The sequence below is a fragment of the Rhinichthys klamathensis genome, unplaced genomic scaffold, assembly GCF_029890125.1.
Source record: "Rhinichthys klamathensis goyatoka isolate OS25496 unplaced genomic scaffold, OSU_Roscu_1.1 h1tg000050l_1, whole genome shotgun sequence".
Taxonomy (NCBI): domain Eukaryota; kingdom Metazoa; phylum Chordata; class Actinopteri; order Cypriniformes; family Leuciscidae; genus Rhinichthys; species Rhinichthys klamathensis.
Genome location: NW_026606596.1, coordinates 4,940,802 through 4,968,078, shown reverse-complemented (window position 1 = coordinate 4,968,078; position 27,277 = coordinate 4,940,802). Strand labels below are relative to the sequence as shown.

At 38.0% G+C, this 27,277-nt stretch overlaps 5 protein-coding genes across 5 annotated transcripts in view; all 5 read left to right on the top strand.

Annotated features, from left to right (window-relative positions):
* The window catches only part of LOC130082762 (uncharacterized), a 46,216-nt gene extending 39,259 nt beyond the window's left edge, over positions 1–6,957 (top strand). The window contains exon 10 of the mRNA XM_056247613.1: positions 4,292–6,957. Coding sequence (XP_056103588.1) covers positions 4,292–4,602 — 311 coding nt within the window. The 3' untranslated portion in view covers positions 4,603–6,957. The remainder of the gene's footprint in view (positions 1–4,291) is intronic.
* Positions 6,958–9,806: 2,849 nt separating this feature from the next.
* Positions 9,807–12,334, top strand: LOC130082761 (putative protocadherin beta-18). The gene has a single exon (XM_056247612.1). The coding sequence runs from the start codon at positions 9,899–9,901 to the stop codon at positions 12,332–12,334; it is 2,436 nt and encodes an 811-aa protein (XP_056103587.1). The 5' UTR covers positions 9,807–9,898.
* Positions 12,335–13,327: 993 nt separating this feature from the next.
* On the top strand, positions 13,328–15,768 carry LOC130082760 (protocadherin beta-7-like). Its single transcript, XM_056247611.1, has one exon. It carries the CDS (start codon positions 13,342–13,344, stop codon positions 15,766–15,768), a length of 2,427 nt encoding a protein of 808 aa, XP_056103586.1. The 5' UTR covers positions 13,328–13,341.
* Positions 15,769–16,773: 1,005 nt separating this feature from the next.
* LOC130082757 (protocadherin Fat 2-like) lies at positions 16,774–26,433 on the top strand. The gene is made up of 4 exons (XM_056247609.1): positions 16,774–16,918; positions 20,509–22,942; positions 23,817–23,869; positions 23,988–26,433. The coding sequence occupies exons 2-4, from the start codon at positions 20,531–20,533 to the stop codon at positions 26,431–26,433; spliced, it is 4,911 nt and encodes a 1,636-aa protein (XP_056103584.1). The 5' UTR covers positions 16,774–16,918; positions 20,509–20,530.
* Positions 17,092–19,365, top strand: LOC130082759 (protocadherin beta-7-like). Its single transcript, XM_056247610.1, has one exon. The coding sequence runs from the start codon at positions 17,092–17,094 to the stop codon at positions 19,363–19,365; it is 2,274 nt and encodes a 757-aa protein (XP_056103585.1).
* Positions 26,434–27,277: the final 844 nt, after the last annotated feature.

Sequence of the window (27,277 nt, the reverse complement as noted above, 5' to 3'; positions counted from 1 at the left end):
GAAGAAATGGATAGAGTAAGTGGGACAGATCGAGAGAGGCACACTCGACTCGAGAGAGAAAGATAAAGGAGGAGAGGAGAAACAGAAATACATTGATTCTTTACTAGTAGGCTGCAGAGAGGTTTGAAGTATGACCTATAAACTGTTAATCTGATAGACTTATGAAAACCAGTTTAGTTGTCCATTTAAAATTGGGTGTTGTGATTATAAGCAGGCTAATGTTGTGTTACTGAACCAGTGCAGGTGTGTTGTGTAAGGGCTGGTTTAGTGCTTGTAAATTATAACACAGTTGAGGTCATAGGAACAGGAGGAACAGAAAAGAGGCCAAGCAGGAAAATGATACACAGATTAATTTGATTTAAGATATATGAGGTTGCTATACCGAGAGTCATTTAAAAGATAAAGCATGTGGGATGCAGAGAGACGACGAGTAATAGAGGAAGGAAAGAAATGATAGAATGAGAGTGATGCTGAAAGAGAAGGGGGGATGTGGGGGTTGGAGATGCACAGAGGTTCAGGATTGGCAGACCCCTCCGGTGGTCCTGTTGCTAGGAAACACTGTGTGACTTGTTGCCAGGCAACAACAATGAATCTTAGATACTGCAGCAGGAGCAGCTGGGAGTGGGCGAGCGGGGATGGGGGAGGAGGTTTCCATGGCAACCAGCCGTACTCAAAATGGAAGAACGAGCAAGGTGTGGAAGGGGAGAGGAGTGGAAGGTAGAGAAAAAGAGAGGTAGAAATATTATACACTCTAAATGTAATTCAGGGGACTTGTTACCACAACTTAAATAAATGTATGGTTGCAAGATAAAAACAATTCTTATTTATTGTTTTAATTAAACCTTTTAAGTTGCAAAAATTATTTTGTAGAGTTCTGTTGATATAATAATGTTAATCATTACATCAACATAATATTGTCTGTAATTTAAACTCAAATTTCTGCGTTAATTATTATTATTTGAATTAGGTTGTAGTAACTTAATGAAATTGTCTTGAAAACTTAGGAAAATAGGCAGTGGATTTCTAGTTCACATCATGCTTTGCATAGGACTGAATAAGGAGAATAAATGTTGAAATTGAGTGTTAATTTATTTGTTTTTAGTGAAGAGAAAGACCTGTTGGTGTTAAATGCTGTGACATTTAAAAGAGTTTCTGTAATGTTGAAGTTTTTGTGGTTACCATTGTGCTGAAGAGTAGATACATAAAGGTAAACACATTGACTCTGCAATGACTGTGAGAATGCCAGGGATAAGTAATACCTTGCTTGTTCATTAAATATACATGTTGAAAAAGTTATGTTACCATGTGTTTTGATAGCTGTTGATTTGAACTGAAATAGATAAGATTAATTGGTCCCAGGATTACAACTCTGGAAGTTGGAGCGACTTAATTTTTTTGAGGAATCAACTTATACAAATTATTAAGTTCCTCTAACTCAATGTAGATTGCTGGTTGAAGATTAATTCACTCAAAGATAACTCCAAAAAATTGATGCAAACATTATTTTTTAGAATGTAGGAAAGCACACCCAACACATGAATGCATATTAGATCACATATTTGTCTTAAATGCACACATTTATCTGGCTGCTCTGACAAGCCTTACAATGTTAAACATTACTATTGTTTATGTTTTTGAAAGAAGTTTCTTATGCTCATCAAGCCTGCATTTATTTGATAAAAAATACTGAAAAAACAGTAATATTGTGAAATACTATTACAATTTAAAATAACAGTTTTCTATTTTAATATACTTTAAAATGTAATTTATTTATGTGATGCAAAGCTGAATTTTCATCAGCCATTAATCTAGTCTTAAGTGTCACATGATATACAGTATATCCTCATTATATACAGTATGGGTTATATATTAGGTCCTACTATTCTACTTAGGGGGAAAAAAGGGAAAAAAAAGTTATTAAGCAGTGTGTTGTCAAAGTTGGTATTGTGGCTTTATAAATGGTCAGATGCTTGCGTGTGTCATCATATTATTGACATTTTACCAAAAATCAAGCTCAAATTGAATTACACAATTTTTTAGCAGTGAATGTTGGAGATTTTTATCCCTCATAAGAACAGTCTAATCTGGGGCAGTTTTTACAGACAGTTTGAAAATCCACAATCTATAAAAAATAATATTTTTAATTTCTGGAATAAAATCAATTAATTTTGCATAAATTTAGAGTGCCAGATAGCCAATAATAATAGACAGCCAATAATAATAATAACAATAACAATAATAAAAACTATTAAATAAATAAAATTATTGAAAAGAAACCCTGAAGTAATTTGGCAAAATTGTTTATTAATTCTTGGATTCTTTAAAAAAAAGTTCAAAAATGTTTGCAGAATCAAAGGCATGTGGTGCAACCAACAAGTACACAAATGCAGAACAGAACTTTACTTTCTATTACTTTTATGTTTACATTATAGAATGAATAACAAAGCAAAATAAATACAAACTTGGCAAATGTGTTTTTAAACTTTTATTTCTTTAAATCAGAAACACTTATTTGTCATTGACCTTTACACCAAAGAGAGAAATGCAATGAAAGTTTGTTTTAAACTGTTGCTTAAAGCTTCACTATGTTGATCTTCTCTTTGGTCTCATGAGGACGAGAACTAGTCTGCTCAGTTGACCTGCTCTGACATGAAACATTATTACTGCCATAATGAAAGCCACAGGGAGATGGAGTGAGGTGTGACTAACACATGAACACATGAGTTACTCTCTCACTAGAGATCTGACCACTCTGCAAGTAAATGCTACCACTCTAAACCACAATTTCTGACCTTCTCAGCCAAATGTGATCCGTCAAGCCCAGGGGGCGGCATACAGTGTGCATGTGAACGCTCTCTCATTGACTCTTCGCTGCACCATCTGTGTGCCATGAGTGTTGTGTATTGATGCAGAGGTGGTACATTTTCAACATGGTCAAGATTTTGAACAGTTACACATATTGGATCAGTAGCCATAGAAAAAAAGAGCAGTTTGCATATTAATGGCTGTATTTGAAGTGTCTAAATTTAGACGTGCCTGAAACTGAGCGCGAGAAGGATTCCTAATTTAGTCTAGTAAGTTGTTGCACGCACACATAGATGCACAATCCACCCATGCAGATTCATTTAAGCTGAGGAAAGAATATCAAAATGGATAATCCCTGCTAGGTTTTGCATTTATTGAAATAAGCCGCGCGGTACTGTTATAAACGTACAGATCAAAAAACAAACAGAATTGCATTTCAGGGTCATGGTGAGATCTAAATAAAACACAGAAATGAAAGTAGGTCATAGAGTAACTGGTGTGGCAAAGAGCCCTGCTTCTGTAGGGAAAGTAGTACATAAGAGTCTCACTCTGTACTCTGCTCTCTGTCCCTGTTGGGGTAGTACACTTTCAAACATGAACATTGTATGAAAGTGCACTCAAGAGTGATGCTGTGTGTGTGTGTGCGCGCGCTCGCATTACTTGTAGGTTTACATCAGTGTTAAATAAAGCAAAGAAAACATGTTTCTCCAATCATGCACTTGATGCAGATTGTTTTTGCCATTCGTCTCCAAAAAAAAAAAAAAAAAAATCTATATTAATAATACTAAGTTATTAGAAGTATTCTCTTTGTTTTATATTTGTTTGATATAGTTTTGAAAACCATAGTGCTTTCAGAAAATGTTTAAATGTAATGATTCTTGTCATGCGGTGTAACCATCAAGTAAAAAGTAATAACATTTTATTTATTTATTTGTTTATTTACAGACAGACAGTAAACAGGGTCTCTCTATGACATCATTTCCTTTTTTTTCCCCCAGCATGTTTTCAGCTTTGTTGGTTGCACAACATGACAAAAATGTTGAAAATATTAATAAGCAATGAAGCTGTTTTTAAGGGCTGTCAATTGATTTGTAAATTATTTGTACATTTTTAATCACAGTTACTCGTTACTTTATGCAACCTTTTTTATTCCCATTACGCCAAGGTTTTCATTTCAAGAATTATTCGTTCAATGACGATTTTTTGTTGGTTTGTTTGTTGTAATATCAAGACAATTGCATCACCCTGACATTTCTGTCTCCCCATATATAAATACTAAAAAATTACAACAAGAATTTTAGAGGATTTCTTCGGTGAAAGGTACTAATAAGGCTTGAATTACATGTGTAGTATCCCTGGAGAAACTAGGAGTTAGGTGTTAGATAATAGTAGTTAGTAATTGGGTCATTTTATTTTTTGTTTTGAACCTGATTTTTTTTTTAAGTGCTGATTATAAAATCTAATCCTTATAATTTGTCTCACTCAGATGGGGAGGGAGAGGGACAGCTGTCCCCTCCTGTAGGAGCTGGAATCAACAGTAACAGCTGGAGCTTCCGCTACGGTGCGGGCCCCGGCTACGGTCCTCCACAAGCCCTGAAGCCGGGAGAGATTCCTCCTGAAGCCTTCATCATTCCCGGCTCCCCTGCCATCATCTCCATCCGGCAGGATCCAGGTGCTGTTGATGAGAAGGGCGAGTTCATCACCTTCGGAAAGAAAGAGGAGTCCAAGAAGAAGAAAAAGAAGAAGAAGGAAAAGAAGGACAAGAAGGATAAAGGGAAAGACGATGGCGAAGAGTAATGAAGAACGTCTTACTACAATAGTACAGCGATCAACTTGTGTTTGTAGCAAACGCTGACAGAAAGAGAAAACCAAAAATACTGAAAATGTAAAAGAGAAAAAGATCCTTCTATATACCATACCTACCAATTCAAGTGAACATAAAAATCACAAATTAACCCTGTAAACATATTTCCGTGACTCTGATTGGCTATTTTTCTAACTCTACTCTATTGTGCAGAAATTTATCAGCAATGTCCAAGAAAACACACAGTCTGCAAAATGCAAACCAAGTCCGCTGGCACCTTGTGAATGACATTTTCAACCACATCAAGGGAAGTCCCTCTCCTCTTTTAAAAGGATCAACCAAATGTCCAGTTAAACTGGATATTAACTCCTGTAATACCAAGAGTTTTCTCCGACTCCATCCCTGCCTTCCTCCCTCAACTTCAAATGGGGAAGAAGCAACCTCCCCTGGCCCTGTCTCACGCCTTGATCTGCTAGAAACAAAACTTTGTAAAAGACAAAAAAAAAAAAGAGACACAAATCTAACTGCAATTATCAGAAAGACCAGTGTCTGGTTTCTAGAGCAGATCTAAAGTAAACGTCTGCAGAGATGGGAATGTAGCAGCGAAATCCAAGACACTTGCTTTACACTCAGAAAAAAAGCTTCTGTCCCACTCCTAAACCAACGCTGAAATCTCAGTATGTTTTATAAGAGCAAGTAAATCTCATCTTATATAGTCCAAAATCATGCACAAATTACGTGCATACAGCTAAAGAGATTCTTGCTCTCTAATACATAACACACCCTGAACAGGCTCTCCACTCGCTGTACAGCTAAACCCACAACAGGACTGAAGCACAACAGCCTCTCAAAAGTCTGTAAAATAGTAGAACGGATGCTTGTTGCTTCTTTTCAAACACACCTACTTCCTTTGCTGCTGTTTTGAATGTTTGATAGACGTCATCCCACTTCCTGCTGGCTTTATGTCTTAGTCCAGCTTCTTTCCCTCACCTACTGCTTGTAACTTTTGCATATCTCATTTTGCCAACCTCCCTTTATCTGGTGTGCTGTGCTGGCCCCATGTCAGTACTGCCCCCTGGTGGCTCGTATTGTACAGTGTGACAAGAAAGAGCAGAAAAATCAAGCCTGTGAAATTGCCAATATTATTGTCACTCCTTCTGCTGGAAACATAAGCACATGTACTGGCCCCTACACGCACACACAAACTCAATACACTCCAGTGTTTATGCTCTCACAGCAGTGGAACCATAATGGACTATGCAGCCATGCTTATTGTGGAGATGTTTAGCTATGGCGTATGGTGCTTTATAGGGCAATGATAGAGGGTGAGTGGAGATTAGACTGATAAAAACACAATAGTGGACAGTACAGATTTTTTTTCTACTGTATATAATCACTGGTGAGACATAGCTTCATGACATAGTTGTTGTAAATAATGGGATTTTTTTAACATTCAGACAGGTTTTTTTTAGAGGGATCACATCTCTATTTTCTTTCCCTTCTAAGTCTGTAGAGATACTGTTCAGTAAAAGAGAGATGTTTGTGCTGCTATGAGACCATATCATCACAAAGCGCTCACACACACACACACACACACTCACTCGAGTCTCTTTCAGGTGTGGTTCAGTGCTGTCAGATCACCAAGTGACTGTTTTGCATGTTAAACGCAATTAAAACAAAAATTATATATAGATATAAATGAACAGATATGTTTTTCATAACTATTTTTTTCTCATTTACGATGGAACTGGAGATATGTATCGTCTCTGCTGAAGTATGTAGACATAAATCAAATTATCCACTCAGTCATACACAAACATAAACTGATTACATACATGCATAGAGTGTACAAAGAAGACACAGAAACGATGTCGGCTCTGTGGCGATCAACGTTAACTTTAACATTCTAGATATATGTAATGCTGTAGTGTTATGGTCTAAATTGCTTTCCTTTAAAACCTTATGATTTTTGCAACTTGAAAGGATCAATCCTTCGTTTTGTGCTAGGCTTTGAAATCAATAACACTGTATTGTGAACAAGTTCATACATCCTTATTATATAAGCCTCTTCCTTCTGAAAAAAATAAATGAAATAAAAAAATGTCAAAAAATTATAAAAGAGATAATAAAAAGGGTCTATGTATTCTGCTTGTGTGTAGTAATTATATATAAATTCATCCAGTGCCTAGGTGGCACTATGCTTTTGACTTTGACGGTGCAAATATGTTGGACAGAATTTTTGTACACCTGCTCATCAGTGTAATGGTGTTTATTATTTTATATTACTTTATGAAATCTGGTAATGTGTTTTGTTTATAAATCACAAATAAAGTTTTCTTTCATAAGTATTCAAGATTTTTCTGTGGGTTTGATTTTACCTATCTATATAGTCAGCAATAGCATTACTATACTTAATTAAATATTTTATTCTTTATCTTCTGCACTAAACATATGCATTTTTATCTTAAACATCCGAAGTGCTGACCCCAAAAATGTTACCAGTTGGAAATTTGTCATAAATCTGGTTCCCAAAGATAAGCTTATGTTACTGTGGCAGGCCATATATGGTAAATTGTCTGAGCTTTCTATTTTAAGACTTTCAGGTTATTAAGAATAGATGGACCTGAACGTTTCACCTACACAAAATACTAATAACTTATTCTGAAGCAAACTGCCCTTGATAGTTGATTTGTTCATATAGGATTAAGCTATATGTTTTCATGTTTGGTTGGGGAATTATTTGATGTGAATTCCAAAACTTAAACTGGGAATGTCTGGAACGGCAATACTTTGAAGTAGGTTACAATACAATGTGGCAGACTTGGTAAAGGGTAAATAGTGCGCTTTGGAGCTGTCATCTTTCTGATCTTGATACTTCAGCAAAATTCTGACTTATTCTTTTTTGTGTGCTCGGCAGAGGTGGGTAGAGTATCCAAAAACTGTACTCAAGTAAAAGTAAAAGTACTTATAGAAATATTTACTCAAAGTAAAAGTAAAAGTAATAATCTTAAAAGTTACTTGAGTAAGAGTAAAAAAGTATCCAATGAAAAAACTACTCAAGTAGTTAGTTACTAGTTACTTTGGATCACATAGGCCTATATATATATATATATATATATATATATATATATATATATATAACATGATATTATTTAGATATTTTTTTCATTTTAATGACTAAAATTATCATAATTAGATAAGCTATCTTTGCAACAAAAACAGAAGAGACAAACATTATTTCTGTATATTATATCTATAGCCCGAAAACCATTGCCTGTCCTTTGGTTTGTATAATAGTATAATAACTTATACAACTACATTTGGATTATTAGACAATGTCGGAATAAAGTGACTCTATGGAGTTTTGCATTCATATGTAAAGGGGTGGGAACCATTGACACAGATTAGAAAGTGTTAAAACTCTGCACATGTGCCCGCAGTCATGTCATGCCAAACACAAACAATGATCAAATGCACGGATCTTCTTCTGTCTGTTCTCCAAAATGTATTTAAATGTAGGCTATATTTATGAAAGCATCTTTAAACTGGTTAACTGTGTCTAATAAGGCAGGCAAAGGCATTCGTTTTCAAGTCGAGTTCGCACGCCACTGCGCAATACACACATTGTGTGTGTACACACATTCATAAACTGGACGATGATAGCTTGTGTACACACATTCATAAACTGGACGATGATAGCTTATTTAATAAAGTAATGTATATGTCCAAAAAAAGGGTAATGTCATACTTTGTAGTAGTGCTATATGCCGTAAAAATCTGTTTGGTTGTAATGTATTACCTGAATGAAATGAAATCGAATGTATCGTCGTGTGGAATAATTCATTCACAGACAGCTTACGAAGTAACATACGAAGATGTTCAACTAATAAAGATCTTCATCACTGGCAAAAAATATGATGCATTTGCAGATTTACTTTCTAGACTGTACTGTAGACTCGACCGCCACTTCATACGACGCTCTTGATGTTCTTAAATATTCCTGTTACGACTCCGAGACGATTCAGTGCGTGCAGGAAACTGAACAGATCATTCAAACTGATTCGCGAACCGATTTAGACAGATCTGCCCAACTTGTTTGATGAAGTCTTTGAACAGAATCGACTCAAAAGAGTGATTCATGAATTGAGCATCGCTCATGCCCAGAAAAAAGAGAGAGTGCGCGCTTAGAATAAACTACGCTTTTAACAACATATTGCATTAAAACAAAGTAACGAGAGGAACGTCGCCCAACGTAACGAAGTAAAAGTACCGTTTTTTCATTAGAAATGTACTCGAGTTAAAGTAAAAGTACCCACAATTAAATCTACTCTTAAAAGTACAAATTTTCCAAAAAAATACTCAAGTAAATGTAACGAAGTAGATGTACTTCGTTACTACCCACCTCTGGTGCTCGGTGTACAAATAAAACTCAAAGGCGAGGCATTGGACTCGGATCATTTAATGTTCGACAGATGTGTGCGGACTGATGTGTGCAGTTCAACAGAATAGCATTTTAGCAGTTAGAAAATGTAGCGCATTGTCTTCCCTAATTTGCAATATTTTATATTTGTTTAACATTCCATTGCTGTGTACTGAGTACATTTTTAAATCAAATTGCATCCTACGGCACATTTCCAACAGTTGTGTCCGGCGACCACGGAGTAGCTGTCCGTGGTGCTGAAAGACACATGTGTCCGTTAGTGGCGTGTGTAGATGAAAGCCTACACAATTAATGTATATTGATGATATAGTTCTAAAAATATATATACGATATAGAAATGGCAAGTATAAATGCTCACAAAAGTAAGAGTATGTATTTAAAAGATTAACCCTTTAAATACTTTGATGTCATAATAGTACGCCTACTGTTGGTTTTTCTGCAGGGTGAGGAAAAAGTCAATTTTGTTTAAAATATTTTGTCTGTATTGAGGGTTTTGAAGGAAGCACTTCTTCATATTAGTCAATAATAATGTTTCATCGTTATTTTTGATATGCCATGTAAGAATGTAATTTAACCCCACATTATCAGAAAAATCTCTGTAAATATGAAGTGTCTGCACACCATAAATTAAACCTCACAAGCTGTTTACCTAAACTCGTCTGAACCACACAGTGTCGCTGTTGATTAACTCTGCTTTTTGGGGCATAAGAACACACCCATTTGGTGCGGGTATTTTTCTATTCTGTTGATAACAGTCATTTGTCGAAATAGCAGTGCTGTCCATGACATAAATCAGTTGTTTGTGAGGAAAATTTCGAAACAACGTTTTTACTTGCATACAAGAAACCATGGTGAAACCGTCTAAATTGTGTTGGGCCAAATGGCGATTATGGACAACGTCGCTTCTCTTCTGCGTTACCACTGCTGATGTTCGTTATTCTTTGCCGGAGGAAACAAAGACAAAATATGTTATTGGAAGTCTAAATAAGGATCTTAATTTGGATTCTAATCGCTTGAGGTTTCGTAAAGCCCGTTTGGATTATCAAGGGGAGAGAAGGTACTGTGATGTAGACCTAGATTCTGGAAATCTTTTTGTTTCGGAACGAATCGACCGAGAGATGCTATGCGGTACAACCTCTCCCTGTCTCATGCACTTTGAATTTATTCTTGAAAATCCTTTAGAGCTTCATAACGTTGTTTTGGAGGTCCAGGACATCAATGATAACCCTCCTAGTTTCCCCAAAGATTCAATTAAACTTGAGATAAGCGAAGCGGCACCGGTAGGAAGCAAATTACAAATAGCTCGCGCACGGGATTTGGATGTTGGAATGAATTCAGTTCAGACTTATATTCTCAGTCAAAACAAACATTTTGTTCTTGATACAAAATCAAATAAAGACAGGCATGTGGACATTGTTTTGAAAAACAGCCTGGATAGAGAGACAAAAGAAGAGCATTCCTTGATTTTGTTAGCTGTCGATGGGGGAAATCCTGCAAAATCTGGAACTGTTGTTATTGAAGTGCGCGTGTTAGACATAAATGATAATGCACCAGTGTTTTCGCAGCCTTTGTACAAGACTCGTTTATCTGAAAATTCAGCACTCGGAACGTCTGTCATCAAAATTACTGCAACCGATTTGGATGAGGGTGCAAATGGGCAAATAACGTATTATATCAATCACCTATCTGACAACACAAAAGAATTGTTTAAAATTGACGAAAATTATGGAGAAATATCTGTCACTGGACAGTTGGACCACGAGAAGGCCTCCTCGTTCGAGATGGAAGTGCAGGCGGAGGATGGTGGAGGTCAGACAGGCCACTGTAAAGTTGTTATTGAAATAGATGATGTCAATGACAACGCGCCGGTTATATCTGTAAAGTCTCTAAAAAAACAAATCCCAGAAAACATCCCACCTGGTTCAGAGATCGCAGTGATAAACGTAAAGGACCAGGATTCAGGTGAAAACAGCCTGGTTACTTGTTCCATTTCGACGAGTCTGCCATTTCAACTACAGCCGTACATCAAGTCTTATTTCATTATAACAACAACTAGTTCGCTTGATCGAGAACAATTCGAAAATTATAATGTGACAATAACAGCAAAGGACGGAGGTACACCCCCCTTATTCTCCAATATAACTCTGAACATACAAGTTTCAGACATCAACGACAACTCCCCTACATTTGAGTTACATAATTATGTTTTTTATATAAGTGAAAATACCAAACCAGGCACTTCTGTTTGTTCTGTCAGTGCAAATGACCCAGACTGGAGACAGAACGGGACAGTACTGTACTCTCTGGTACCCAGTGAAGTCAATGGGGTCCCAGTGTCCTCATTTCTGTCTGTTAATGGAGATACAGGGGTGATTCATGCTGTAAGATCATTTGACTATGAGCAGTTCAGAAACTTCAGTGTCAAAGTTGTTGCCAGAGACAATGGTTCTCCTCCACTCAGCAGTAACGTGACTGTGAAAGTATTCATAACAGATGAGAATGATAACTCTCCTCAGATATTATACCCTGTTCCAGATGGAAAGTCTTTAATGACTGAAATGGTCCCTAAAGCGACTCTCTCGGGCTCTCTGGTCTCCAAGGTGATCGCTGTAGATGCTGACTCTGGACAGAACGCATGGCTGTCCTATCAGATCTTGAAATCTACTGATCCGGGACTTTTCTCCATTGGTCTCCATAGTGGAGAGATCAAAACACAACGAGACATTTCTGAGTCTGACAATATGAAGCAGAACCTTGTTATTTCAGTGAAGGATAACGGTCAGCCCTCTCTGTCTACAACCTGTGCTGTGAATTTACTCATTTCTGACAACCTTTCTGAGGTTCCTGAACTTAAAGATATGACTTATGAGGACAACAACTCTAAATTAACATCATACTTGATCATTGCATTAGTTTCCGTGTGCACCTTCTTCCTGACGTTCATCATACTGATGTTGGCAGTGAAGTTTTGTCACAGGAGAAAGCCCAGACTGTTGTTTGATGGAGCAGTTGCTGTTCCCAGCGCCTATCTGCCTCCCAACTATGCAGAGGGGGATGGAGCAGGAACTCTCCGCAGCTCTTACAACTATGACGCGTATCTAACCACAGGCTCGCGCACAAGTGACTTCAAGTTTGTGAGATCGTATAATGAAAACACACTTCCTGCTGGTGGGACTCTAAAAAAGGAAGACAACATTCAGTTTGGCTCCAGCATGATTACACTAGATGTTACAGGAATTGAAGATGAGGTAAGAGAGGCTTCACTCCTCTGGACTCTCTTTTAATATTACATTACATGGTGTCGATTATACATTTGGGTAAATAATATCCCCTACTGTATTGACGCGGTTCCAGTTTAAAGAAAGTACTTGGGTGGCAATTTATTTATTTCATATTATCTTATCTATCAAATGCTTTTGCCACTGCTGATGAAAACAATTGAAATGGTCCATATTATATAGTTTCGGATCTCACAAATGCCTTTACACACCTTTAACAGTACTTGAATGCTGCATGTATCATAGTTTTTGAGGGATTTCTCTGTATATTGCTTTTGTTTTACTATTATAGCAGTCTTCAAAAGTGTTTAGAAAAAAAAATATGGCATTGGTTGGTAAAGTTGTGTATTTGATCTCTGCCAGATTTAACAGTTTGTTACGATATTTTGTTGTTGTTCCGCTCTAAAAACTATAGTTTATTCTAAAAAACGTAGATGAAGTGTTTGAATAATATATTCCATATTTGATGCTGATAGTACAATCTACAATCTACGTTAAATCTTCCTAAAGAACTAAGTTTGTTTGAAGCTGTGAATAAAAGGATTAGCCTCTCTTTTCTTTTAAAACGGATTTACGCGTTTGAATAATATGATTTCAAAGTTACGTAAGTGCTTTCTTGTCCAGGTTTAAGGTCATCAGGTTTCAGCACCACACATAGCGACTTTATCTCTGATTGCGAGGCATTTTGTGTTCCTTTCCAATATATAGATGTATGTAAATTATTATTTTACAAAAATACGCGTTGAAAAACATAAGACTTCACTTGGTTATTCACTGTTGTCATTTCATTAAATACATGAAAGATGCAATGAACAGAAACGTACTCACAGTGTCGCTATTCACCAAGAGTGCAGACTGATGCGTCTCTCCACCCTCACTTAATGTATGCAGTGTGAGCTCTGTCTGGTAAACGCCGCACCAAATGGAGTAACAGTCCGTCGACGCCGATAGAATTATTAGAATATCATCCGTCAAAAAATATTTCTGGCAGGTGCAACATTAAACCTTCACAAATGGAATACAGAGTATTTTCAGTTCCTTTCTTTGCGTTTTTCGTTCCTCTCCTTCTGTTTCCTCTGAGAATCGTCTGTGCAGATCTGAGCTACAATATTCCGGAAGAAACGAAGCGCCAGTATGTGATTGGAAATATAGCCAAGGATCTCAGGATGGATGTGAAACAATTATCTGCTCGTAAAGCTCGGATAGACACGGAGGACAGCAGCAAACGGTATTGTGGTATTAATCTGAATACTGGTGATTTAATCGTGGCAGAGACAATAGACCGAGAAGAGCTTTGTGGTTCTCGAATGTCCTGCATTCTCAGTTATGAGCTCGTCCTGGAAAACCCTCTTGAAGTGCACCGAATAATTTTGCAAATTCAGGATATAAATGACAACGCGCCACGATTTCCAAATGAGCGTATTAACTTTGAAATCACAGAATCAGCAGTTAAAGGCCAGCGATTCCGTTTGGATGAAGCTCATGACTCAGATATTGGACATAACGCGGTCAATGGATATTCACTGGAGAGAAACAAGCATTTTGTTTTGAATGTTCATGATAGTGCAGATGGAGGGAAATACGCAGAACTCGTGTTGGAAAAGGAGCTGGATCGTGAACAGCAGAAGGAGATAGATATGATCCTCACAGCCACTGATGGTGGTTCACCGCAGAGATCTGGCACTGCTGTCATACACATCACTGTTCTAGATGCCAATGATAATGTCCCAGTATTTAGTCAGTCTGTTTATAAGGTCACTCTGGCTGAAAATACACCTTCAGGGACAGAAATAATCAGAGTGAGCGCCACTGATGCTGATGAAGGTCCAAACAGGGAGGTGACGTATGAATTCAGCAGAATTTCAGATAAAACTGCAAGATTGTTTTCTATTTATAAAATAACAGGACAAATTGTGGTGATTGGAGAAATTGATTATGAAAATGAAAGGAACTATGAAGTTGGAATTCAAGCAAAAGATGCATCTGGATTGGCATCAACTGCTAAAGTTATCATAGATATAACTGATGTTAATGATAATCCTCCTAGAATCATCCTTAAATCTTTGAATAACCCGATACCTGAAAACTCTGATCCAGGGACTGAAGTGGGAATCATTAATGTTCAAGACAAAGACTCAGGAGAAAACCGACAGATTCGTTGCTCTGTTCAGCAAAATGTTCCTTTCAAACTGAACCCATCTGTAAAAAACTATTTCTCTCTAGTAACTACAAAAGCTCTAGACCGAGAGAAAGAATCTAATTACAACATTACCATCACAACCACAGATGGAGGATCTCCACCATTATCCACATCCATGACAATTCATTTATTTGTCTCAGATGTGAATGACAATCCTCCTGTATTTGAGCAGCAGACATACAGTGCTTATATAAGTGAAAATAACAAACCAGGCACTTCTGTTTGTTCTGTCAGTGCAAATGACCCAGACTGGAGACAGAACGGGACTGTACTGTACTCTCTGGTACCCAGTGAAGTCAATGGGGTCCCAGTGTCCTCATTTCTGTCTGTTAATGGAGATACAGGGGTGATTCATGCTGTAAGATCATTTGACTATGAGCAGTTCAGAAACTTCAGTGTCAAAGTTGTTGCCAGAGACAATGGTTCTCCTCCGCTCAGCAGTAACGTGACTGTGAAAGTCTTCATAACAGATGAGAATGATAACTCTCCTCAGATATTATACCCTGTTCCAGATGGAAAGTCTTTAATGACTGAAATGGTCCCTAAAGCGACTCTCTCGGGCTCTCTGGTCTCCAAGGTGATCGCTGTAGATGCTGACTCTGGACAGAACGCATGGCTGTCCTATCAGATCTTGAAATCTACTGATCCGGGACTTTTCTCCATTGGTCTCCATAGTGGAGAGATCAAAACACAACGAGACATTTCTGAATCTGACAATATGAAGCAGAACCTTGTTATTTCAGTGAAGGATAACGGTCAGCCCTCTCTGTCTACAACCTGTGCTGTGAATTTACTCATTTCTGACAACCTTTCTGAAGTTCCTGAACTTAAAGATATGACTTATGAGGACAACAACTCTAAATTAACATCATACTTGATCATTGCATTAGTTTCCGTGTGCACCTTCTTCCTGACGTTCATCATACTGATGTTGGCAGTGAAGTTTTGTCACAGGAGAAAGCCCAGACTGTTGTTTGATGGAGCAGTTGCTGTTCCCAGCGCCTATCTGCCTCCCAACTATGCAGAGGGGGATGGAGCAGGAACTCTCCGCAGCTCTTACAACTATGATGCGTATCTAACCACAGGCTCGCGCACAAGTGACTTCAAGTTTGTGAGATCGTATAATGAAAACACGCTTCCTGCTGGTGGGACTCTGAAAAAGGAAGACAATATTCAGTTTGGCTCGAGCATGATAACTCTAGATGTTACAGGAATTGAAGATGAGGTAAGAGAGGCTTAACTCCTCTGGACTCTAATATTACAATTCATGGTGTCTCCGTCGATTATACATTTGGGTAAATAATATCACCTACTGTATTAACGCGGTTCCAGTTTAAACAAATTACTTAGGTGGTAATTTATTAGATCGTCATGCTGCATTGCATATGTATACAAGAACTATCATCTTTCATTTTTTATGTTATTCCATATTATCTTATCTATCAAATGCTCTTGCCGCTGCTGATGAAAACAATGGAAATAGTCCATATTATAGGCCGCGAATTTCGGATCTCACAAATGTCTACAAATGTCATCCTGCACACCTTTTACAGTACTTGAACGCTGAATTCATCAAATCAGGACACAAAAACAAAAGTCTTTTTTTGAGGAATGTCTCTGTGTGGTTTTTGTTTTACTATTATATTTTGTTAATGGGTATAGTGGTCTTCAAAGTTTAGAAAAAAATAGTATGACATTGGCTGGTAAAGTTGTGTATTTGATCTCTGCCAGATTTAACAGTTTCTGACGATATTGTTTTGTTGTTCTACTCTAAAAACTTTTGTTAATTTCTAAAAACGTAGATAGTTCTTTGGAAAGATTGAACGTAGATGTACTGTAGATTGTACAATCAGCCTCAAAGTAAAATATTCAAACACTTGTAGACCAAGTTAGTTTAAAGCGGTGAATACAAATATACTCCTCTCTTTTCTTTTAAAACGGATTTACGCGTTTGTATAATATGATTTCAAAGTTACGTAATTGCTTTCTTGTCCAACATCTTTGAGGTCATCAGGTCTCAGCACCACACGCATGGACAGCGACAGAGCTGTCTGTTGTTTATCTAAGTTAAATTTTTAGCTCCTTTCTAATATATAGATGCATATAAATTATTATTTTACAAAAGGACGCGTTGACAAACATGATACTTCATTTGGCTATTCACTGTTGTCATTTCATTAAATACATTAAAGATGCGATGAACAGAAAAATACTCACAGTGTCGCTATTCACCAAGAGTGCAGACTGATGCGTCTCTCCTCCCACACTTAATGTATGCAGTATGAGCTCTGTCTGGTAGAATAAACGACGCACAAAATGGAGTAACAGTCCGTTGACGCCGATAGAATTATTAGAATATCATCCGTCAAAGATTGTTTACTTTTGGGCAGGTGCATCAAAACCTTCACAAATGGAATACAGATTATTTTCAGTTCCTTTCTTTTCGTTTTTGGTTGCTCTCCTTCTGTTTCCTCTGAGAATCGTCTGTGCAGATCTGAGCTACAATATTCCGGAAGAAACGAAGCGCCAGTATGTGATTGGAAATATAGCCAAGGATCTCAGGATGGATGTGAAACAATTATCTGCTCGTAAAGCTCGGATAGACACGGAGGACAGCAGCAAACGGTATTGTAATATTAATCTGAATACTGGTGATTTAATCGTCGCAGAGACAATAGACCGAGAAGAGCTTTGTGGATCTCAAATTCCCTGCATTCTCAGTTATGAGCTCGTCCTGGAAAACCCTCTTGAAGTGCACCGAATAATTCTGAAAATTCAGGATATAAATGACAACGCGCCACGATTTCCAAATGAGCGTATTAATTTTGAAATCAGAGAATCAGCAGATAAAGGCCAGCGATTCCGTTTGGATGAGGCGCATGATTCAGATATCGAGCACAACGCAGTCAATAGCTATTCACTGGAAAGAAACAAACATTTTGTTTTGAATGTTCATGATAGTGTAGATGGAGGGAAATACGCAGAACTCGTGTTGGAAAAGGAGCTGGATCGTGAACAGCAGAAGGAGATAGATATGATCCTCACAGCCACTGATGGTGGTTCACCGCAGAGATCTGGCACTGCTGTCATACACATCACTGTTCTAGATGCCAATGATAATGTCCCAGTATTTAGTCAGTCTGTTTATAAGGTCACTCTGGCTGAAAATACACCTTCAGGGACAGAAATAATCAGAGTGAGCGCCACTGATGCTGATGAAGGTCCAAACGGGGAAGTGACGTATGAATTCAGCAGAATATCAGACAAAGTTGCAAAAATATTTTCTATTGATAAGACAACTGGGCAAATTATTGTGATTGGAGAAATTGATTTTGAAAAAGACAAAAAGTATGAAATGGGAATTCAGGCCAAAGATGCCTCTGGATTGGCATCAACTACTAAAGTTATCATAGATATAACTGATGTTAATGATAATCCTCCTAGAATCACCCTTAAATCTTTGAATAACCCGATACCTGAAAACTCTGATCCAGGAACTGAAGTGGGAATCATTAATGTTCAAGACAAAGACTCAGGAGAAAACCGGCAGATTCGTTGCTCTGTTCAGCAAAATGTTCCTTTCCAACTGAACCCATCTGTTAAAAACTATTTCTCTCTAGTAACTACAAAAGCTCTAGACCGAGAGAAAGAATCTAATTACAACATTACCATCACAGCCACAGATGGAGGATCTCCACCATTATCCACATCCATGACAATTCATTTATTTGTCTCAGATGTGAATGACAATCCTCCTGTATTTGAGCAGCAGACATACAGTGCTTATATAAGTGAAAATAACAAACCAGGCTCTTCTGTTTGTTCTGTCAGTGCAAATGACCCAGACTGGAGACAGAACGGGACAGTACTGTACTCTCTGGTACCCAGTGAAGTCAATGGGGTCCCAGTGTCCTCATTTCTGTCTGTTAATGGAGATACAGGGGTGATTCATGCTGTAAGATCATTTGACTATGAGCAGTTCAGAAACTTCAGTGTCAAAGTTGTTGCCAGAGACAATGGTTCTCCTCCACTCAGCAGTAACGTGACTGTGAAAGTCTTCATAACAGATGAGAATGATAACTCTCCTCAGATATTATACCCTGTTCCAGATGGAAAGTCTTTAATGACTGAAATGGTCCCTAAAGCGACTCTCTCGGGCTCTCTGGTCTCCAAGGTGATCGCTGTAGATGCTGACTCTGGACAGAACGCATGGCTGTCCTATCAGATCTTGAAATCTACTGATCCGGGATTTTTCTCCATTGGTCTCCATAGTGGAGAGATCAAAACACAACGAGACATTTCTGAATCTGACAATATGAAGCAGAACCTTGTTATTTCAGTGAAGGATAACGGTCAGCCCTCTCTGTCTACAACCTGTGCTGTGAATTTACTCATTTCTGACAACCTTTCTGAAGTTCCTGAACTTAAAGATATGACTTATGAGGAGAACAACTCTAAATTAACATCATACTTGATCATTGCATTAGTTTCCGTGTGCACCTTCTTCCTGACGTTCATCATACTGATGTTGGCAGTGAAGTTTTGTCACAGGAGAAAGCCCAGACTGTTGTTTGATGGAGCAGTTGCTGTTCCCAGCGCCTATCTGCCTCCCAACTATGCAGAGGTGGATGGAGCAGGAACTCTCCGCAGCTCTTACAATTATGACGCGTATCTAACCACAGGCTCGCGCACAAGTGACTTCAAGTTTGTGAGATCGTATAATGAAAACACGCTTCCTTTTGGTGGGACTCTAAAAAATGAAGACAACATTCAGTTTGGCTCGAGCATGATTACACTAGATGTTACAGGAATTGAAGATGAGGTAAGAGAGGCTTAACTCTTCTAGACTCCTTTTATTTTTGCATTTCGTGGTGTCTCCGCTGATTATACATTTTAAAATGCTATTAGCATTAATAATATCACTTACTTCATTAAGGGGGCTTCAAATTAAAGAAAGAACGGGTGGTAATGTATTAAAAGCTCACGCTGTATTACATATGAATACAAGTACTACCATCTTTCTTCTATCTATCAAATGCTTTTGGGACTGCTATAATAAAAACAATTGAAATGGTCAAGATTATTTAGCTCGCGAATTTATGATCTCATAAATGTATACTTCCTACACACCTTTTACAGTACTTGAACGCGGCATTCATCAATTTTGGATACACAAACCAAAGTTTATGGCATTGTCTAGTAAAGTTTTGTATTTGATCTCTGCCAGATTTAACTTTTTTTTTTTTTTACGATATTGTGTTATTGTTCTACTCTAAAAACGTTACTTTACTCTCAAAAACGTAGATGGTCTAAATGTGTTTCAACATTTCACTATGAGTCTCATAATACAGTATACTTCTAAGTTTGTTTGAAGCGGTGAGGAAAAGGATAAGCCTTTCTTTTCTTTTAAAACGAATTTACGCATTTTTTAACTGATTTCAAAGTTACTTAAGTAATTTATTGTCCAGTATCTTTAAGGTCATCGGGTTTCAGCACCACAGGCATGGACAGCGTCAGCGCTATCTGTTGTTTATCTCCGAATGCGTGACATTTTTAGTTCCTTTCCAAAATATATAGATGCATGTAAATCGTCGGTGTATGAATGAGTGAGTGAATGGGTGAATGTGAGGCAATATGTAAAGCGCTTTGGTGGCCATTGGGTCTGTGAAAGCGCTATATAAATGCAGTCCATTTACCATTTAAATGATTATTTTACAAATATACCCATTGACAAAGATCAGACTTCACTTGGTTATTCACAGTTGTCTTTTTAATAAATACATGAAAGATGCAATGAACAGAAAAATACTCACAGTGTCGCTTTTCACCAAGAGTGCAGACTGATGCGTCTCTCCTCCCACACTTAAAGTATGCAGTATGAGCTCTGTCTGTTAGAATAAACGACGCACAAAATGGAGTAACAGTCCGTCGACGCCGATATAATTATTGGAATATCATCCTTCAAAGATTATTTGGACAGGTGCAACATCAAATCTTCAAAAATGGAATACATACTGTCTTCAGGTCCTTTGTTTAAGTGTTTCGTGGCTCTCCTTCTGTTTCCTCTGAGAATCGTCTGTGCAGATCTGAGCTACAATATTCCGGAAGAAACGAAGCGCCAGTATGTGATTGGAAATATAGCCAAGGATCTCAGGATGGAAGTAAAACAATTATCTGCTCGTAAAGCTCGGATAGACACGGAGGACAGCAGCAAACGGTATTGTAATATTAATCTGAATACTGGTGATTTAATCGTGGCAGAGACAATAGACCGAGAACAGCTTTGTGGTTCTCGAATGTCCTGCATTCTCAGTTATGAGCTCGTCCTGGAAAACCCTCTTGAAGTGCACCGTATAATTCTACAAATTCAGGATATAAATGATAATGCGCCACGATTTCCAAATGACCGTTTTAACTTTGAAATAAGAGAATCAGCAGTTAAAGGCCAGCGATTTCGTTTGCATGAGGCTCATGACTCAGATGTTGGACATAACGCGGTCAATGGATATTCACTGGAGAGAAACAAGCATTTTGTTTTGAATGTTCATGATAGTGCAGTTGGAGGGAAATACGCAGAACTCGTGTTGGAAAAGGAGCTGGATCGTGAACAGCAGAAGGAGATAGATATGATCCTCACAGCCACTGATGGTGGTTCACCGCAGAGATCTGGCACTGCTGTCATACACATCACTGTTCTAGATGCCAATGATAATGTCCCAGTATTTAGTCAGCCTGTTTATAAGGTCACTCTGGCTGAAAATACACCTTCAGGAACAGAAATAATCAGAGTGAGCGCCACTGATGCTGATGAAGGTCCAAACGGGGAAGTGACGTATGAATTCAGCGGATTGTCAGATAAGAATGCAAAATTATTTTCTATTGATAAGACAACTGGACAAATTGTAGTTACTGGAGAGATTGATTATGAAAGTGAAATAAACTATGAAATGGGAATTCATGCTCAAGACGCATCTGGATTGGCATCAACTGCTAAAGTTATCATAGATATAACTGATGTTAATGATAATCCTCCTAGAATCATACTTAAATCTTTGAATAACCCGATACCTGAAAACTCTGATCCAGGCACTGAAGTGGGAATCATTAATGTTCAAGACAAAGACTCAGGAGAAAACCGACAGATTCGTTGCTCTGTTCAGCAAAATATTCCTTTCAAACTGAACCCATCTGTTAAAAACTATTTCTCTCTAGTAACTACAAAAGCTCTAGACCGAGAGAAAGAATCTAATTACAACATTACCATCACAGCCACAGATGGAGGATCTCCACCATTATCCACATCCATGACAATTCATTTATTTGTCTCAGATGTGAATGACAATCCTCCTGTATTTGAGCAGCAGACATACAGTGCTTATATAAGTGAAAATAACAAACCAGGCACTTCTGTTTGTTCTGTCAGTGCAAATGACCCAGACTGGAGACAGAACGGGACAGTACTGTACTCTCTGGTACCCAGTGAAGTCAATGGGGTCCCAGTGTCCTCATTTCTGTCTGTTAATGGAGATACAGGGGTGATTCATGCTGTAAGATCATTTGACTATGAGCAGTTCAGAAACTTCAGTGTCAAAGTTGTTGCCAGAGACAATGGTTCTCCTCCGCTCAGCAGTAACGTGACTGTGAAAGTCTTCATAACAGATGAGAATGATAACTCTCCTCAGATATTATACCCTGTTCCAGATGGAAAGTCTTTAATGACTGAAATGGTCCCTAAAGCGACTCTCTCGGGCTCTCTGGTCTCCAAGGTGATCGCTGTAGATGCTGACTCTGGACAGAACGCATGGCTGTCCTATCAGATCTTGAAATCTACTGATCCGGGACTTTTCTCCATTGGTCTCCATAGTGGAGAGATCAAAACACAACGAGACATTTCTGAATCTGACAATATGAAGCAGAACCTTGTTATTTCAGTGAAAGATAACGGTCAGCCCTCTCTGTCTACAACCTGTGCTGTGAATTTACTCATTTCTGACAACCTTTCTGAAGTTCCTGAACTTAAAGATATGACTTATGAGGACAACAACTCTAAATTAACATCATACTTGATCATTGCATTAGTTTCCGTGTGCACCTTCTTCCTGACGTTCATCATACTGATGTTGGCAGTGAAGTTTTGTCACAGGAGAAAGCCCAGACTGTTGTTTGATGGAGCAGTTGCTGTTCCCAGCGCCTATCTGCCTCCCAACTATGCAGAGGTGGATGGAGCAGGAACTCTCCGCAGCTCTTACAATTATGACGCTTATCTAACCACAGGCTCGCGCACAAGTGACTTCAAGTTTGTGAGATCGTATAATGAAAACACGCTTCCTGCTGGTGGGACTCTAAAAAAGGAACACAATATTCAGTTTGGCTCGAGCATGATAACACTAGATGTTACAGAAATTGAAGATGAGGTAAGAGCAGCTTCATTTTTTATTTTTGTATTTTATGTTGTCTCCGCAGAAAGTTTTAATTGGTATTTGCATTAATATAACATAGGGCGGTTCCTGTTTAAAAATGTAAAAGTATTTTGGGAAACATATTAGACCTCACGCTGTATTACATATAAAACTCCTATCATCTCGAACTACTATCGTCTTTCTTCTTTTGATAATGAAGGCTATTTTTAAATACTTTAAATCATGTAGGTTCCGAGTTTCTGATCTCATAAATGTATATACTTCCTGCACACCTTTACCAATATTTGAAGGCTGCATTCATGAGTTCTGAAAAAAGGTCTGTTTTTAAATAAAATTATCTGTATTATTTTTTTTTCCTATTATATTTTATTAATGTGAATTGCGGTCTGTTTAATTAGAAAAAAATAATATGGCATTGGCTAGTAAACTTGTGTATTTGATATCTGATTTTAGTTTTGTTGCTTTGTTTTCTGTTTTTGTTTCTGTTTAAAAATCAAGCATAGTTCTTTGGTAAGTTTTAGCGTAGATGGTCTAAAAGTGTTTGAACATTTATCATTGTGAGGCCAATAGTACAGTGTAGCCTACATGTGAGTTAAAACCTACAACAGAACTAAGTTTGGTTGAAGCGGTGATTTAAAAAAAAACCCTCGTTTCAGCACCACGAGCATGGACAGCGACAACACTTTCTGTTGTACTTTTTCGTCTGAATGCGAGACCTTTTTTAGTTAATATCCAATATATTGGCTATATATTTATGTAAATGTTTATTTTACAATAATACGCGATGAAAAACACTAGGACTTAACTAGGTTGATCACTGTTGTCATTTCATACATAAAAGATGCAATTAACAGAAAAATGCTCACAGTGTCGCTATTCACCAAGAGTGCAGACTGATGCGTCTCTCCTCCCACACTTAATGTATGCAGTATGAGCTCTGTCTGGTAGAATAAACGACGCACAAAATGGAGTAACAGTCCGTCGACGCCGATTGAATTATTCTAATATCATCCGTTAAAAAATAAATAATTTTGGGCAGGTGCAACATCAGACCTTCACAAATGGAATACAGATTATTTTCAGTTCCTTTCTTTGCGTTTTTGGTTGCTCTCCTGTTTCCTCTGAGAATCGTCTGTGCAGATCTGAGCTACAATATTCCAGAGGAAACGAAGCGCCAGTATGTGATTGGAAATGTAGCCAAGGATCTCAGGATGGATGTGAAACAATTATCTGCTCGTAAAGCTCGCATAGACACGGAGGACAGCAGCAAACGGTATTGTGATATTAATCTGAATACTGGTGATTTAATCGTGGCAGAGACAATAGATCGAGAAGAGCTTTGTGGTTCTCGAATGTCCTGCATTCTCAGTTATGAGCTCGTCCTGGAAACCCCTCTTGAAGTGCACCGTATAATTTTGCACATTCAGGATATAAATGACAATGCGCCACGATTTCCAAATGATCGTATTATTTTTGAAATCAGAGAATCAGCAGTTAAAGGCCAGCGATTCCGTTTGGATGAAGCGCATGACTCAGATATCGGACATAACGCGGTCAATGGATATTCACTGGGGGTAAACAAACATTTTGTTTTGAATGTTCATGATAGTGCAGATGGAGGGAAATACGCAGAACTCGTGTTGGAAAAGGAGCTGGATCGTGAACAGCAGAAGGAGATAGATATGATCCTCACAGCCACTGATGGTGGTTCACCGCAGAGATCTGGCACTGCTGTCATACACATCACTGTTCTAGATGCCAATGATAATGTCCCAGTATTTAGTCAGTCTGTTTATAAGGTCACTCTGGCTGAAAATACACCTTCAGGAACAGAAATAGTCAGAGTGAGCGCCATTGATGCTGATGAAGGTCCAAACGGGGAAGTGACGTATGACTTCAGCAGAATTTCAGATAAAACTGCAAGATTGTTTTCTATTGATAAAATAACAGGACAAATTGTGGTGATTGGAGAAATTGATTATGAAAATGAAAGGAACTGTGAAGTGGGAATTCAGGCCAAAGATGCCTCTGGATTGGCATCAACTGCTAAAGTTATCATAGATATAACTGATGTTAATGATAATCCTCCTAGAATCATCCTTAAATCTTTGAATAACCCGATACCTGAAAACTCTGATCCAGGCACTGAAGTGGGAATCATTAATGTTCAAGACAAAGATTCGGGAGAAAACCGACAGATTCGTTGCTCTGTTCAGCAAAATGTTCATTTCAAACTGAACCCATCTGTTAAAAACTATTTCTCTCTAGTAACTACAAAAGCTCTAGACCGAGAGAAAGAATCTGATTACAACATTACCATCACAGCCACAGATGGAGGATCTCCACCATTATCCACATCCATGACAATTCATTTATTTGTCTCAGATGTGAATGACAATCCTCCTGTATTTGAGCAGCAGACATACAGTGCTTATATAAGTGAAAATAACAAACCAGGCACTTCTGTTTGTTCTGTCAGTGCAAATGACCCAGACTGGAGACAGAACGGGACTGTACTGTACTCTCTGGTACCCAGTGAAGTCAATGGGGTCCCAGTGTCCTCATTTCTGTCTGTTAATGGAGATACAGGGGTGATTCATGCTGTAAGATCATTTGACTATGAGCAGTTCAGAAACTTCAGTGTCAAAGTTGTTGCCAGAGACAATGGTTCTCCTCCACTCAACAGTAACGTGACTGTGAAAGTCTTCATAACAGATGAGAATGATAACTCTCCTCAGATATTATACCCTGTTCCAGATGGAAAGTCTTTAATGACTGAAATGGTCCCTAAAGCGACTCTCTCGGGCTCTCTGGTCTCCAAGGTGATCGCTGTAGATGCTGACTCTGGACAGAACGCATGGCTGTCCTATCAGATCTTGAAATCTACTGATCCGGGACTTTTCTCCATTGGTCTCCATAGTGGAGAGATCAAAACACAACGAGACATTTCTGAGTCTGACAATATGAAGCAGAACCTTGTTATTTCAGTGAAGGATAACGGTCAGCCGTCTCTGTCTACAACCTGTGCTGTGAATTTACTCATTTCTGACAACCTTTCTGAAGTTCCTAAACTTAAAGATATGACTTATGAGGAGAACAACTCTAAATTAACATCATACTTGATCATTGCATTAGTTTCCGTGTGCACCTTCTTCCTGACGTTCATCATACTGATGTTGGCAGTGAAGTTTTGTCACAGGAGAAAGCCCAGACTGTTGTTTGATGGAGCAGTTGCTGTTCCCAGCGCCTATCTGCCTCCCAACTATGCAGAGGTGGATGGAGCAGGAACTCTCCGCAGCTCTTACAATTATGACGCGTATCTAACCACAGGCTCGCGCACAAGTGACTTCAAGTTTGTGAGATCGTATAATGAAAACACGCTTCCTTTTGGTGGGACTCTAAAAAATGAAGACAACATTCAGTTTGGCTCGAGCATGATTACACTAGATGTTACAGGAATTGAAGATGAGGTAAGAGAGGCTTAACTCTTCTAGACTCCTTTTATTTTTGCATTTCGTGGTGTCTCCGCTGATTATACATTTTAAAATGTTATTAGCATTAATAATATCACTTACTTCACTAAGGGGGCTCCAATTTAAAGAAAGAACTAGGGTGGTAATGTATTAAAAGCTCACGCTGTATTACATATGAATACAAGTACTACCATCTTTCTTCTATCTAACAAATGCTTTTGGGACTGCTGAAAACAATTGAAATGGTCAAGATTAATTAGCTCGCGAATTTTTGATCTCATAAATGTATATACTTCCTACACACCTTTTACAGTACTTGAACGCTGCATTCATCAATTTTGGACACACAAACCAGAGTTTATGGCATTGTCTAGTAAAGTTTTCTATTCGATCTCTGCCAGATTTAACGTTTTTTTTGTTTGTTTTTTACGATATTGTGTTATTGTTCTACTCTAAAAACGTTACTTTACTCTAAAAAACGTAGATGGTCTAAATGTGTTCAAACATTTCACTATTAGTCTCATAATACAGTATACTTCTAAGTTTGTTTGAAGCGGTGAGGAAAATGATAAGCCTTCCTTTTCTTTTAAAACGAATTGACGCATTTTAAATGATTTCAAAGTTACGTAAGTAATTTATTGTCCAGTATCTTTAAGGTCATCAGGTTTCAGCACCACAGGCATGGACAGCGTCAGCGCTATCTGTTGTTTATCTCCGAATGCGTGACATTTTTAGTTCCTTTCCAAAATATATAGATGCATGTAAATGATTATTTTACAAATATACCCATTGACAAAGATCAGACTTCACTTGGTTATTCACTGTTGTCTTTTTAATAAAACATGAAAGATGCAAT